The sequence below is a fragment of the Podarcis melisellensis genome, assembly GCF_964234715.1.
Source record: "Podarcis melisellensis genome assembly, chromosome: 4".
NCBI classification, from domain to species: Eukaryota; Metazoa; Chordata; class Lepidosauria; order Squamata; family Lacertidae; genus Podarcis; species Podarcis melisellensis.
Window position 1 is genome coordinate 102,338,378 of NC_138531.1, and position 14,380 is coordinate 102,352,757.

The following is a 14,380-nucleotide window of genomic DNA, read 5'->3' on the forward strand; positions in this document are numbered from 1 at the left end:
AGGGGAGAATTAGCTGTGGGATCCCAGAGCGGGTAATCTTCATAAAAAGGGGAGGGAAGAAAAGGGAATAAAAGATCAGGCTAAATTCAAATTGAAAGCCAGGCGGAATAGGTCTGTCTTACAGGCCCGACGGGAGGAGGTTAAATCCTGAAGGGCCCTAGTTTCATGGGAAAGAGCATTCCACCAGGTCAGAGCCATCACTGAGAAGGCCTAGCCCTGGTGGAGGATAATCTGACTTCTTTAGGGCCTGGGACCTCTAAACTAGGATTATTCATGGACCTTAAGGTCCTCTGTGGGGCAGACCAGGAGAGGCGGTCCCGTAAATATGAGGGCCCTAAGCTACAAAAGGCTTTAAAGGTCAAAACCAGCACCTTAAACCTGACCCTATATTCCACCGGGAGCCAGTGCAACTGGTAAAGCACTGGGTGAATATGCTCCCATGGCAGGGATCCCGGGAGGAGCCTCGCTGCAACATTCTGCACCCGCTGGAGTTTCTGGGACAATTTCAAGGGCAGCCCCACATAGAGCGAATTACAGGAGCCAAGCCTGGAGCTGACCGCCGCATGGATCACTGTGGCCAGATCGGGGCGGGCAAAGTTGAGTGGATGTTACACACAAGCCAGAACCAATTCTCTATCTCCCTCTTTCCCTCCTACTCTTCTGTAAACCATCTCTCAACTACCCCAAAACTCCCTAAGAAATGGCTCCATTTATTTCCCCTCCTCTCACATGGACACTCTTTCCTTCTGTGATTTCCACCCAGTGGGATTTGTATAATCCTCCTTTAAAGCTGTTGAGCATCCAACCAAGTTTGTAACCGTGAAGAACAGAACCACCCATGGGTATGATAATCGTTGTGAACAGGCACCTTGGCGTGGCTTCCCATGCCAGATTGCCCTTCAAAAGCTTTTCCGGTGGAAGAGGAGGAGAGCTCTGTCCCGTATCTGTTTGGTCTTCACCCCATAGATGATGGGGTTCATCATGGGTGGGAAGAGGAGGTAGAAGTTGGCCAGCAGGATGTGTATGTAGGGAGCAACATGGTGACCAAATCTATGGATGACTGAGGAGAGGACCACAGGAGTGTAGAAAACCAATATGGCACACAGGTGAGAGATGCAAGTGCTGAAGGCTTTGAGCTGCTCTTCCTTTGAAGCCAGACTGAGGACAGTTTGTAGGATCTTGGTGTAAGAAAGACCAATAAAGGTCAAATCAAGTACTACAACAAAGAGAGCAACTATGATCCCGTAGATGTTATTGAACCGAGTGTGGGCACATGCCAATCTCACCACCGCCATGTGCTCACAGTAGCAGTGGGCGATGACGTGGGAGCGGCAATAGGGCAATCTCCTAAGCAGGAAGGGCAATGGGAGCATCAGGACCGCAGCCCGCACCAAAGCCACCAGCCCAATTTTGGCTACCAAGGAATTGGTGAGGATGGTGGTGTACCTCAGAGGGTGGCAGATGGCCACGTAGCGATCAAAGGCCATGGCCAAGAGCACAGCAGACTCCATGATGGAAAAGGTGTGGAGGAGAAACATCTGAACAAGGCAGACGGTCAGACTTATTTCCCTGGCCCTGAACCAGAAGATGCTCAGTGTTTTGGGCATGGTAGTGAGGGACAAGGTCAGGTCAATGGAGGCCAGCATGGAGAGGAAGAAGAACATGGGTTTGTGGAGGCTCTCATCAGTCTTGATCACGTACAGCAGGGTGCTGTTGCCCAGCAGGGAGGTGGTGAAGACAGAGCAGAAAAGTATGGAGATCCAACCGTGGGAGCTTTCCAGTCCAGGAATACCAGACAGGAAGAACAATGAGGGGTCAGAGAAGGTGTGGTTGGGAGTCGTGTTCATGTCGATATCTGCATCAAATAGCCTTTCCTTTCACAGGCAAGGCATACCAGATGGGACCATAAGCTCTTTCTGAGCTATAACTCTGCGATGCTACAACTGGGGAGTTCCTTATGACATCAGAGACACAAATTCTGTTGGCAAAAAAGGGGAGAAGATAAGAACACTAGCCACTGCTTTGATAGATCAGGCAAGGGTCCAACTAGTCAAGCACTCTGCATCCCCCCTCCTCCCGCTGTTTGATGCTTCCATCTGGAATTCAGAGACATATTACCTCAATCGGTTCCTTTCATCCATGATGACCAACAAACAGACTCATCCTTCTTGCATTTGTCCATATGAATACAGGAAGTTGCCTCGGTATGCTGATTGAAAGGCTATGGAACCATCTGGTTCACTATTGGCTACAGGGGTTTTCCCCAGCCTAACCTGTATCTGCCACCTTGGACCTTCCCCAGGCAAAGGAAGTGTTGCAGCACGATGCTGTGCCCATAGGCCTTCCCAGTGGGCTACAACTCAGGTTTACAAAAACGGCTATAAACTAGCAACTCCCCTCAACGTAAGGGGGGAGTAAAAAGAAGGTGATTGATAAGAGGTGACGCCGTCGCACACTGTTGTTCAGCCCCGTGACAAAGACTGCCTTGCAAGTGTCCTAGGGGCTGGGAGGTGCCACATCCCAGCATGGATCTCAGTCTATGGGGTCAGATAGCCCAGCAGCTTGTGGACAGAGATCCAGCCTCTGCAGTTGTTCTGGCAGGTCCCAGCACAATGTGACCTTATTACGATTACTATTATAATTTCTATTATTATTGGTGTCTGTTGGGTAGAATGGCTCTTACTACCAGTAGGTTGTTCCTAATCCTTCATCAGAATCTCAGTTCTTGTTATCTGAATCCGTTGGTTCAGGCCCTACTCTGGAGCAGGAGAAAACAAGCTCGCTCCATCTTCCAGGAGACAGCCCTCCAGATATCAGGAGATGACTATCCTATTACTTCTCAGTCTCCTCTCTTCCAGGCTAAACATAGCTGACTCCTTCAACCATTCCGCATAAGGCTTGGTTTCCAGACCCAAGAATATCTGGGTCACCTCTGCACGTAGTTCTTCTCTATGACCACTATTATCACCACCAACCTGCCCCATAAACTCGCCTCTTTCCACATAGTACAGTACTGCTCCAAAGTGGGAAATGTTCCATTGAAAACTGTAGTTTCATAGAATCATAGAAATGTAGAGTTTGAAGGGACCCCAAGCACCACCTATTCCAACCACTGCAATGCAGGAACCACACACATTTGAAACTAGAACTCAAGCCAATGGCTCAAGGACAGTAGGACTTGAACCAATGGCTTCACGTTACAGGAAAGGAGATATTTTTTTCCCTTTATTCCCCCCTCCCTAAAAACTAGGTGCGCCCTATGGTCCGGTGCGCCCTATGGAGTGAAAAATACGGTAACTCTGGGCATAGTCATGCTTAGAGTTTCATTAGAATGACGCCGTCATTTAGTGTTTGCTCACAAAACACACAAAAAAATCCTGAAGGGGCAAAATAATAAAAATGGAAAGTTTCACCATAAGTCAAAGGCCAAATGAATTGATGAGCGAGGTGGTCCTTTACTGGTGACCAGGGCAGGCTCTATGCCACAGAATCATAGAACTGTAGAGTTGGAAGGGACCCCAAGGGTCATCTATGTTGAATGGTTTCTTTAAATGTAAAGGTTCATCATTGTTCCACCTGATGTGTATGTCTTTAAGGGGCCAGAGCAAGATAACGAGACCCAGCTTTCCAGCTGTGAAACATAGCAGGTGTTGCTGAGTTGTACTGATTAAGGTGTGTCAGCAATTGGGTGTAGTATATAAGGAGCAGCACCTAGCTCCTCTCCCATTACCCTGGGGGATGGGTTGGTGGTTGGGTCTGGTTTGTTGTTGATGTATTTAGTGTAAAAGGAGTTTTTGTTTTTGTGATTAAAACCTTGTTTAAGTTATTTTTGAGTCCCTTTTTAATGCATGGTCTCCCCAGCAAGCTCTCTGCAGCACTAACATACTGCAAATAGCCAACAATCTAAACCCTGCAGGAATCTCAATGAAAGCATCCATGATGATGACCACCCAACACCTGCTTAAAAACCTCCAATGTCTCTTCTTCACTTCTTAGAACATCTAGTGTTATTAATTTTTATTGTTGAAAAATACTTTATTATATTTTGCTTAGGTTCATGGAGGGAGATGGACCCTGTGGAGAGGCTGTTCGTCCACAGTCTGACATTTCTGACACTGGCTCTCCCCGCTTTCCTTCTCTCTGAGGCTTGCAATCTTCCCTCTCCACTTTCTCCTTCCTCTTTGCCTCCACCCTGAGGTCTCCCTTCTTCTTCTTCTTCGTGGCTCTCCTCTGCTAGCTCACCCTTCCTCCAACCTCCCTGCTCTTCTTACTGCTCCTGGCCTTCGTATTCACTGGCTCAGTATTCTGTGGCATCGCAGGAGCAGGCATTGCACTCATATCTTAAGAGGTACCTCAAAATAAAACGGAGACATTGACTCCCTGGTCCTGAATGGGGCAACTGTGCCCCTGAAGGACCAGGTGCGTAGCCTGGGAGTCATTTTGGACTCACAGCTGTCCATGGAGGCACAGGTCAATTCTGTATCCAGGGCAGCTGTCTACCAACTCCACCTGGTACGCAGGCTGAGACCCTACCTGCCCACAGACTGTCTCGCCAGAGTAGTGCAGGCTCTAGTTATCTCCCGCTTGGACTACTGCAATGCACTCTACGTGGGGCTACCTTTGAAGGTGACTCGGAAACTACAGCTAATCCAGAATGCGGCAGCTAGACTGGTGACTGGGGGCGGCCGCCGAGACCACATAACACCGGTCTTGAAAGACCTACATTGGCTCCCAGTACGTTTCCGAGCACAATTCAAAGTGTTGGTGTTGACCTTTAAAGCCCTAAACGGCCTCGGCCCAGTATACCTGAAGGAGCGTCTCCACCCCCATCGTTCTGCCCGGACGCTGAGGTCCAGCGCCGAGGGCCTTCTGGCGGTTCCCTCATTGCGAGAAGCAAAGCTACAGGGAACCAGGCAGAGGGCCTTTTCGGTAGTGGCGCCCGCCCTGTGGAACGCCCTCCCAGCAGATGTCAAAACGATAAACAACTACCTGACATTCAGAAAACATCTTAAGGCAGCCCTGTTCAGGGAAGTTTTTAATGTATGATATTTTAGTGTTTCCTGGTTTCTATGGAAGCCGCCCAGAGTGGCTGGGGGGGCCCAGCCAGATGGGCGGGGTATAAATAATAAATTATTATTATTATTATTATTATTTGAAGTGCGCACACATCACATGTACCTTTTACCTGCACAAATTCCTTTATGAGAGCTTGGCTGGGGCAGCCAGAGCCAGCCTTCCAGGTGACGGTTGTAGTGGAGGAGAAGAAGAGAATAAGGCAGGAGGGAGGCAGGAGGCAGACAGAGGGAGAAGGAACGTTGGCGCCCTAGGCTACAAAATGAGTGCGGAAATGGAGGTCGATGGAGGAGGAAGAAACTCCAACTGTGGAAGGGAGGAGAGAGGCTGACAGAGAGATGCAGGCGGAAGAAAAATGCTGGAATCGTGCTGCAGGTTCCGCTTGCCTCTCTCGCTGTCTGCTTTCCCCCTCTCTTCCACAGCCAAGGAATCCAGGTTTCTTCGTCCTGGGATTTCCTCTGTTTCTTCTTCCTCTGGCAGTGGAGAAAAAGGTTCCTGCCCTTCCATCAGACAACTTTCAGCTATGCATGATTTTGTGTATCCATGGTGCCTCTGGACGGGAACTCTCACATGAGCAATGATCACACAGTACTGAGAAACAGACCCTGGTCAATGGAGAGAGATGGGGAAAGCACATGTCTCACAATTGCAAAAGCTGACTTCAACTATGGCTATCATGCCCACATTTATATGAAGACAAAGGGAATCTGCAGGTAACCCAAAATGGGCCTTAGGATCTGTTGGAGGTGAAATCTCTGCCAGAGACATGGTGGTGAGTGTCTGGAAAGTCAGCCCTGGATAAGATGGTAGTCAGGACCAGAGCAATGTTCAAGTAAAAGTGGGGTTGGGAGGCAAAGTAGAATGAACCTCAGTGTTTATGGCTCAGGGCAGCAAGGCATGACTGGAGAAGAGTATGGCATTGTATCTGGGTCAATGAGGACCTCCCTCCCTCCCTATCCTCATTATCCTCAATGCCCTTTCTCGTATCTCCTTGGTCCTGGCTCCATAGATAATAGGGTTGAGCACTGGAGGCACCAAGAGGTAGACGTTGCCCATTGTGACATGGACCAGCACAGGAAGGTCTCTCCCAAACCTGTGCACCACAGACAGCCCAATCAGGGGCACGTAGAAGGACAAGACAACACACACATGGGCCACACAGGTCCCAGAAGCCCGGAGGCGCTCCTCCTTTGACTTCAGCTGCAGGACGGTCTTAATGATCATCACGTAGGAGACAGAGATGAGCAGAGAATCAAGACCCATCACCAGGAGAATGGCAGCCAAGCCATATACAACGTTGGGCAGCTTGTCATTACAAGCAAGGTGCATCACATCTTGGTGAACACAATAGGAATGTGTGAGGACAGTGGAGCCGCAGAGGTGCAGGCGGATGATCAGCAATGGAAAAGGGAGGAAGAAGACGACTCCTCTCACCAGGGCCACCAAGCCCACTTTAGCCATCACTGCATTGGTGTGGATGGCAGCATGCCTCAGAGGGTGGCAGATGGCCACATAGCGATCCACAGCCATGGCCAAGAGGATGGTGGACTCAATGCCTGATAGTGCGTGGATGAAGAACATCTGGAGAAGGCAACTCCCATAGCTGATCTCATTGGCATCAAACCAAAAGAAGGCGAGGAGTTTGGGCATGGTAGAGGTGGAAAGGGCCAGGTCCACAGCAGCCAGCATGCAGAGGAAGAAGTACATAGGTGTGTGGAGGGCTGGCTCTGTCTTCACGACAAACACCACCATGCAGTTGCCTACCACGGCCACAAGGTACATGGCACAGAGGGGGAAGGCCAGCCAGAATTGGGCACCTTCCAGGCCAGGTAGGCCCATCAAGATGAACGAGAAGGAGTCGCCATGAGTTCTGTTGGTGGCAGACAACGACATGCCTGGTGTGATGCCCTTATGTTGTTCTACGCAGCTGAAAGGGAAGGAGATGGCAAATTAACAGTGCCAAACTGGGTTTGATTCCATGGAACCAAAATGTTCTCTCCATAAGAGCAAGGCACAAGGCAGCATCTGTTTCTCACCCATTTCCTCTCTCACTCACTCTCTTTCTCTCCCCCCTCCCATTGTTGCCTTCTTTACTGATCACATACTGCATGATTAACCAGCAGGACTCATTGTCCAGGCCTGATGTGTTGGGCAGTAGGACAAGAGCGCTTAAGAAACCATTTGTGCTCTTTGGTGGATGCATCCCATAACTCCAGGAGCAGCATCCTGTTCTCAAGGTGGCCACACAGATGCCTGTGGTAAACCAGGGGGCAGAACATGAGCACAAGAGCAGCCCTCTCCCATCCTGTGGTTTCCAGCAACTGATATAATATAAACATATTTAAGACAAATAAGATGCCCATCTTCAGACTCAGGAGGAGGGGGTTCCAGGTCTCAAGTGAATGTTAGTCTATCAGAAACAAAAAGTCTGCCCTAATCTCAAGAAAAAACCCCACTCCATACCTTTGAGGGACTCCTCTCCAGCGCCAGTCGCTGTTTGGACCTCACACAGCCAACACAACTGAGAGAAGGAAAGAGATTTATAGAAAGCAAAGCCGCTAGGGACCAATTTGTTACCTCTGAGGAACCAGCTGAAGGGTGTGCCACAATGCAATATATCTAGACATTTCTTTTATGCTGAGGCTGTTTGCATATAGAATCATAGAACTGTAGTGCTGGAAGGGAACTCAAAGAGGCACCCCAAACCCCTGCTATGCAGGGATCTCAGCTAAAGCACCCAAGACAGATGGCCAGCCAACCTCTGTTTCAAAACCTCCAAGGAAGGAGAGTCCACCACCTTCAGAGGGAGTCCATTCCACTGTTGAACAGCTCTTCCCATCAAAAAACTCTTCCTAATGTTTAGTCAGAATTGTTAAGCATAATTGTGTAATGTACATTGAAATGGAAAATATATCCATAATGTGCCTGTGTTGTAATGTGAGGCATGGCAGGAAATTTCCATTGGAGCTAAAGAAGAGCCTAACAGGTTTATCATTAATGGGGCTGCATCATGGCACTGTATGTCTTCTAGCTTAGTCGCAGGTTTATGCATATGCTAATCTGCAGGCATCCACCTTTGGTGGGGTGCTTTCTTTGTTCCAAGCTGCTGAAGAGAATGGACTGTGAGTCTCTGCCTCCAGCAAACAGCCTGGGGCTAATGGAGGCTGCAATGGAGAAGAGAGTGAACTTTGATTTTTAGCTCAGGATGCAATATACAGTGGTACCTTGGGTTAAGAACTTAATTCGTTCTGGAGGTCCGTTCTTAACCTGAAAAAGTTCTTAACCTGAGGTACCACTTTAGCTAATGGGGCGTCTCGCTGCCGCTGCGCCACCGCCACACGATTTCTGTTCTCATCCTGAAACAAACTTCTTAACCCAAGGTACTATTTCTGGGTTAGCGGAGACTGTAACCTGAAGCGTCTGTAACCCAGGATACCACTGTATTTGTAATCTAAAATAGGCCTTAGGCTGGGATCAGTATACGTGATTATGCATCTAATGGAATGTAACTTTATTTGCTTTAAGTTGTTTGGAGTTAAGTTCTGAGTAAGTAAAACTTTTGGGCCATATTTTTGGACTGAATAATTTTCACTTCAATACAAGAGTCAGTTTTTATTCACCCAGCGGCTTCCATATGCACTATATTTCCCCAACTGGTACCAAAGGGATCTTTCTGGCTCCCTTCTCCCACCTACTTTCTCCTCTGCACCCACCAAAAGATGCTTTAGGCTTTAAAAAAGAAAACAAAAAACAACAGCCCAACAACCCATGGAGGAATGAATCAGAGACATTTCCATAATGTGTGGCTTGACTCATGAGAAGGTGCAGCTCCTGCCAACTTGTTTAGAGGTGACAAGATTAAGAACATGAGAAGGTCAGGCCAATGGTCCCTCTAATCCAACACCCTTGCCAGCCAACCAGATGTCCCAATGGGAAGCTTGTTAGAAGGACAGGAGCAATACAACACTGGGGTGACTGGGGGTAGCCGCCGAGGCCATATAACACCTGTCCTGAAAGACCTACATTGACTCCCAGCATGTTTCCGAGCACAATTCAAAGTGTTGGTGCTGACCTTGAAAGCCCTAAACGGCCTCGGTCCAGTATATCTGAAGGAGCATCTCCACCCCCATCGTTCTGCCCAGACACTAAGGTCCAGTGCCGAGGGCCTTCTGGCAGTTCCCTCCTTGCAAGAAGTGAGGTTAAAGGGAACCAGGCAGAGGGCCTTCTCGGTGGTGGCGCCCGCCCTGTGGAACGCCCTCCCACCAGATGTCAAAGAGATAAACAACTATCTGATATTTAGAAGACCTCTGAAGGCAGTCCTGTTCAGGGAAGTTTTTAATGTGTGAGATTTTAATGTATTTTTAATCTTTGTTGGAAGCTGCCCAGCCAGATGGGTGGGGTAAAAATAAATTGTTGTTGTTGTTGTTGTTGTTGTTGTTGTTGTTGTTGTTGTTGTATTCAGAGGCTTGCTGAGTCCAGTGGTGGAGATGGAAGGTAGCCATTGCAGCTAAGAGCCATTGATAGCCTCCCCCTTAATGGAGTTGTTTAATCCTTGTTTAAAGCTGCCCCTGTTGGTGGCCACCACTGCAGCTTTTCCCGATAGGCTTCCCTTGAAGCATATGTGGGGGGGATTCACGTCTCCTAAAGAGGCAACGCAGGCAGACACAATAAGCTCAAGGGTAGCTTTTATCCACCTTGTGACAGGTTTCCAGAAAGAGGGGAACAAATCTGCACACCGTATTTCCAGGGGCCCATTTAGTCTGCCACAAGTAAATTACACTTGGGTTTGTTTTAAATTATGGAAGAAACCCATCGTGTGTTTTTCAAAATAATACCCACAGTATGAGGGAAATGGCGGAGAAATGAGGATAATGGGAATGAGAATTTATTCCAGCAAAAGATTAAAAATATACATTAAAACATCAGTCATTAAAAACTTCCCTGAACAGGGTTGCCTTCAGATGTCTTCTAAGGGAGAGAGTCTTCTGAGGAACCCTTTTCTGCCACTGAGAGGGAGAGTCCTCCATCTTGCCTTTCCTGGAGCATGAAACTTTCTCTTTCTCTTTTTTCTTTTGGATATTTTTTATTAGTTATCAATTACAACAATCCAATAAAAGCCTCATTATAACAATACCAAATTATAATACAATTACTAATACCAATCACTTTATTTCTGCATTCCAAAATGTTACTGATTTCCAGTCAACGAACAATCCCTTATTCAGCAACTGCAATTTTAATGACTTCCCTTCGTATTGACACATTAAGCGATTTATAGAGCTACAGGTGAAGCATTCAGACTATATCCTTGTTCTTCCTGAGCAGGAAACTTTCTCTAGCCTGCCTCACAAAGAAAGATGAGCGAGTTCAGGAGAGATACAAATAGATTTCCTGTTTTGTGTAATGAATTCTGTATCATTTATCACTAACACAGTGGCTGATAACCCTTTTCTCAGACATCCCTGTATAACACTGAGGTTGGTTCCTAAGAAACTCCCTTTGGTGGGGACTGCTGTTGCTGTATTTATTTGTTATTTTATTTCTCTGCCTTTCCCCCAGAACTGGGACTCATGGCAGCTTACAAAAATTAAAGCAAGCTCGGCTCAAACACAAACGCTCTAAAAACAAATATAGTATAATAGTTAAATAGTACGGTAATTCATAATGGAATTTAAACAATGCAAAAAAACTAATCGATTGAAATACAGATAGCGAAAAAACTAAAAACCTAATCCATTTGCTTCTACAATGAGCACCTACTTGGGACCACCCACACTTTGTTGACCCATTTTTTGTGGGGCATCTGCACAATATTGTGATCACAGCATTCCCTCCTCAATGCTTTCTTTCCCTGTTTAACTTTCTCCCCAACCACCCTGAGCTCAGAAAATCTAACAGAATGGAACAGCCACACAATTTCCCCAGGTGGAGATGACCCAAAACTCAGAGGGGCAGAATGCTTGTCAACACACACACACACACACAAAAAAAGAAAATATGGTCATTTTTATCAGGAAGTGACATTTTTTCTTATGATTCTTTGCCTCTTCAGGAGCTGGCCTATAAAGAATAGCAAAGAACACCTTAAACATTATGCAGCGTCCCTCCACCCGAAAAGGAGGAAATTCCTACCCAACGTATGTTGTGTTTTGGGATGTCTTGACACCGGAGTGATGTAACACAGCGGTGGGGGTGCAGCCTGGATGTGGTATTAATTTTGTTTAATTTATTTATTAAATCTATATCGCAACCTTCCTCCCAAAGGAGCTCAGGGTGGCATACAACAAGAGAACAACAACATACGGTAATATTTAAAAGAATTCCAATACAGATGCAGATTTTAAATGCCTGTTGTAAGAGGAAGGTCTTAACAGAGATGGTGCCTGCCTCATATATAGGGCAGGGATATCCAAAGGCGTCACCACACTAAAGGTCCGATTCCTTCAATGTGTGGGGTGGACTTCTTGATAAGATGGTTTCTGCAGGAGGCCCTCACCCACAAAGCACAGTAATTGGTTGGGTGTATGAGTGCTGAGATGTTCTATCAGGTGCGAGCTTCAGTCTCCAGCAAATGGTGCGGCAACCACACAGGAAAGATGGCTACCAGGGTCTTGCAGATCCTGAGAGCCGCCTGGAAGGACACATGGCTATTGACTTATGGGAGGCTTAGAGATACAGCAGATCAGTGTACAGTTTGTCTAATGAGAACCATAATCTTAAAGGTTGACCAAGATACACTGCTAAGTGGAATATTCTAGGATAATCTGTTCTAAAAATATATATATATGGGTCAATGAGGACCTCCCTCACTTCCTATCCTCATTATCCTCAATGCCCTTTCTCGTATCTCCTTGGTCCTGGCTCCATAGACAATGGGGTTGAGCACTGGAGGCACCAAGAGGTAGGCGTTGCCCATTGTGACATGAACCAGCACAGGAAGGTCTCTCCCAAACCTGTGCACCACAGACAGCCCAATCAGGGGCACGTAGAAGGACAAGACAACACACACATGGGCCACACAGGTCCCAGAAGCCCGGAGGCGCTCCTCCTTTGACCTCAGCTGCAGGACGGTCTTAATGATCATCACGTAGGAGACAGAGATGAGCAAAGAATCAAGGCCCATCACCAGGAGAATAGCAGTCAAGCCATATACAATGTTGGGCATTCTGTCCCCACAAGCCAGGTGCATGACATCTTGGTGAACACAATAGGAATGTGTGAGGACAGTGGAGCCGCAGAAGTACAGGCGAATGATCAGCAGTGGAGGAGGAAGGAAGAAGACGACTCCTCTCACCACGGCCACCAAGCCCACTTTCGCCGTCACTGCGTTGGTGAGGATGGAGGAATGCTGCAGAGGGTGGCAGATGGCCACATAGCGATCCACAGCCATGGCCAAGAGGATCGTGGACTCAATGCCTGATAGAGTGTGGATGAAGAACATCTGGAGAAGGCAACTCCCATAGCTGATCTCATTGGCATCAAACCAAAAGAAGGCGAGGAGTTTGGGCATGGTAGAGGTGGAGAGCACTAGGTCCACGGCAGCCAGCATGCAGAGGAAGAAGTACATGGGCGTGTGGAGGGCTGGCTCTGCCTTCACGACAAGCACCACCGTGCAGTTGCCCACCACGGCCACAAGGTACATGGCGCAGAGGGGGAAGGCCAGCCAGAACTGGGCACCTTCTAGGCCAGGTAGACCCATCAAGATGAACGAGAAGGAGTCGCCATGAGTTCTGTTGGTGGCTGACAATGACATGATTGGCTTGAAGCCCTGTGAGTGCTACTCACCTGAAAGAGAAGGAGAGGGTCGATTCACAATGCCAAATTGGGTTTGATTCCATGAAACCAATAGGCCCTCCGGTCTCTAATTGTAAGCCATGAGGCAGCATCTATCTCTCTCGTTCTCTGTCACTCTCCCCTCCCCCGTTGTAGCCTTCTTTACTGATCACACAATGCATCTTAACCAGCAGGACTCATTGTTCAGGCCAGATGTGTTGGGCATTAGGGCAAGATAGTTTGAGAAACGGTTTGTGACTTTTTAATAATTTTTATTAAATTTTCAGTTTTACAATTTCAAATACTCATTTTACATCCTTAAGATATGAATGACTTCCCTTCTTCTCTTTCATGGTTCATTTTACATATCTTAAACCCCTGCATATTTTACAAAAACTATACCAATCAGTTTTCCATAATTGCAGCCATCAAAACCTATTTACACTATTGAATTGATCTTAATGCTGCCAACGTTTTCAGCTATATACAATTATTCCCCATATATTCAATAAAGGTTTTCCAATCTTCTCTAAACATAGGTTCTTCTTGTTCTCTTATTCTATATGCTAAGTCTGCAAGTTGTGCAGATTAGAAACGATTTGTGTCTTCAGGTAGATACACCCCACAACTCCAGGAGCAGCTGGTGAGGAGCAACATGGCCACAGACCATGGACAGTGGTCACTGCCGCATATCAGGGTTGGGTGAGCTTGGGACACTGTGCGTCCACCAGCGGTTGTCTTGGATTGTACCTGCCGGTCCACTCCCCGCCCCACCTGGTGCATAAGGGGCCTTGTGAGGATGAAAAAGACCTTTTTCTCCTTGGGGTCTTGAGGACCCACCAAATGGAATCCGAGTAAAGAACCATTCTAAGACTCTTGAGGGCTCATTCAGGGTCTTATTGGGAACAAGAAACACAGCACAGAATTTTTGTTGGTTTTGTTAAAAAGAGGCAAGCTTGGCCATTGGCAACAGGAGCCTGCAATAGCCATTCCCAGAAGCACCGAACCAGCTCTTCTGATTGATGAATTTTCCCTCAGTGCCTGAAATCTAATGGAACCAGTTTTATAATGGCTTGTGAAAAGAAGTCTGTTGTGGTCAGCAACAGTGCTATTCAACATTTCCTACAGGTCTTAAAATTAGAAGAGCCTGGCTGCTGGATCAGGTCAATGATCCATCTAGTATAGCACCCTCTTCTCCCAGTGGCCAACCAGATGCCTGTGGGAAACCAGTAAGCAGGATTCGAACACAAGAGCAAGGCTCTCCCTTCCTATGGTTCCCAGCAACTGATATAATATAAATATATTTAACACAAATAAAATGCCCATCTTCAGACTAAGCAGGAGAGGGTTCCAGGTGGGGGTTGGATGGATCAGTTGGTTAGAGCCTGGTGCTGATAACACCAAGGTTGCAGGTTTGATCCCCACGGTCAGGGGGGAAAACAATGCTGTCCAGGGTTGTAAAGACTGCAGAGAGAATAATTGGGTGCACTCTTCCCACCTTGGATCAAATCTACGCTTCCAAGTGCCATAAGAA

At 47.3% G+C, this 14,380-nt stretch overlaps 4 protein-coding genes across 4 annotated transcripts in view; all 4 read right to left on the reverse strand.

The window, feature by feature from the left end:
* LOC309368792 (uncharacterized protein) overlaps window positions 1–14,380 on the reverse strand; it is a gene marked incomplete at its 3' end in the record, with an annotated part of 476,991 nt that overhangs the window by 13,490 nt on the left and 449,121 nt on the right. The window lies entirely within an intron of this gene.
* On the reverse strand, window positions 900–1,847 carry LOC309369272 (olfactory receptor 52K1-like; the record flags this gene model as incomplete). Its single annotated transcript, XM_081910083.1, has 1 exon — window positions 900–1,847. The coding sequence occupies one exon, from the start codon at window positions 1,845–1,847 to the stop codon at window positions 900–902; it is 948 nt and encodes a 315-aa protein (XP_081766209.1).
* Window positions 6,004–6,966, reverse strand: LOC309369257 (olfactory receptor 51E2-like; the record flags this gene model as incomplete). Its single annotated transcript, XM_081910061.1, has 1 exon — window positions 6,004–6,966. The coding sequence occupies one exon, from the start codon at window positions 6,964–6,966 to the stop codon at window positions 6,004–6,006; it is 963 nt and encodes a 320-aa protein (XP_081766187.1).
* Window positions 11,864–12,826, reverse strand: LOC309369255 (olfactory receptor 51E2-like; the record flags this gene model as incomplete). Its single annotated transcript, XM_081910059.1, has 1 exon — window positions 11,864–12,826. The coding sequence occupies one exon, from the start codon at window positions 12,824–12,826 to the stop codon at window positions 11,864–11,866; it is 963 nt and encodes a 320-aa protein (XP_081766185.1).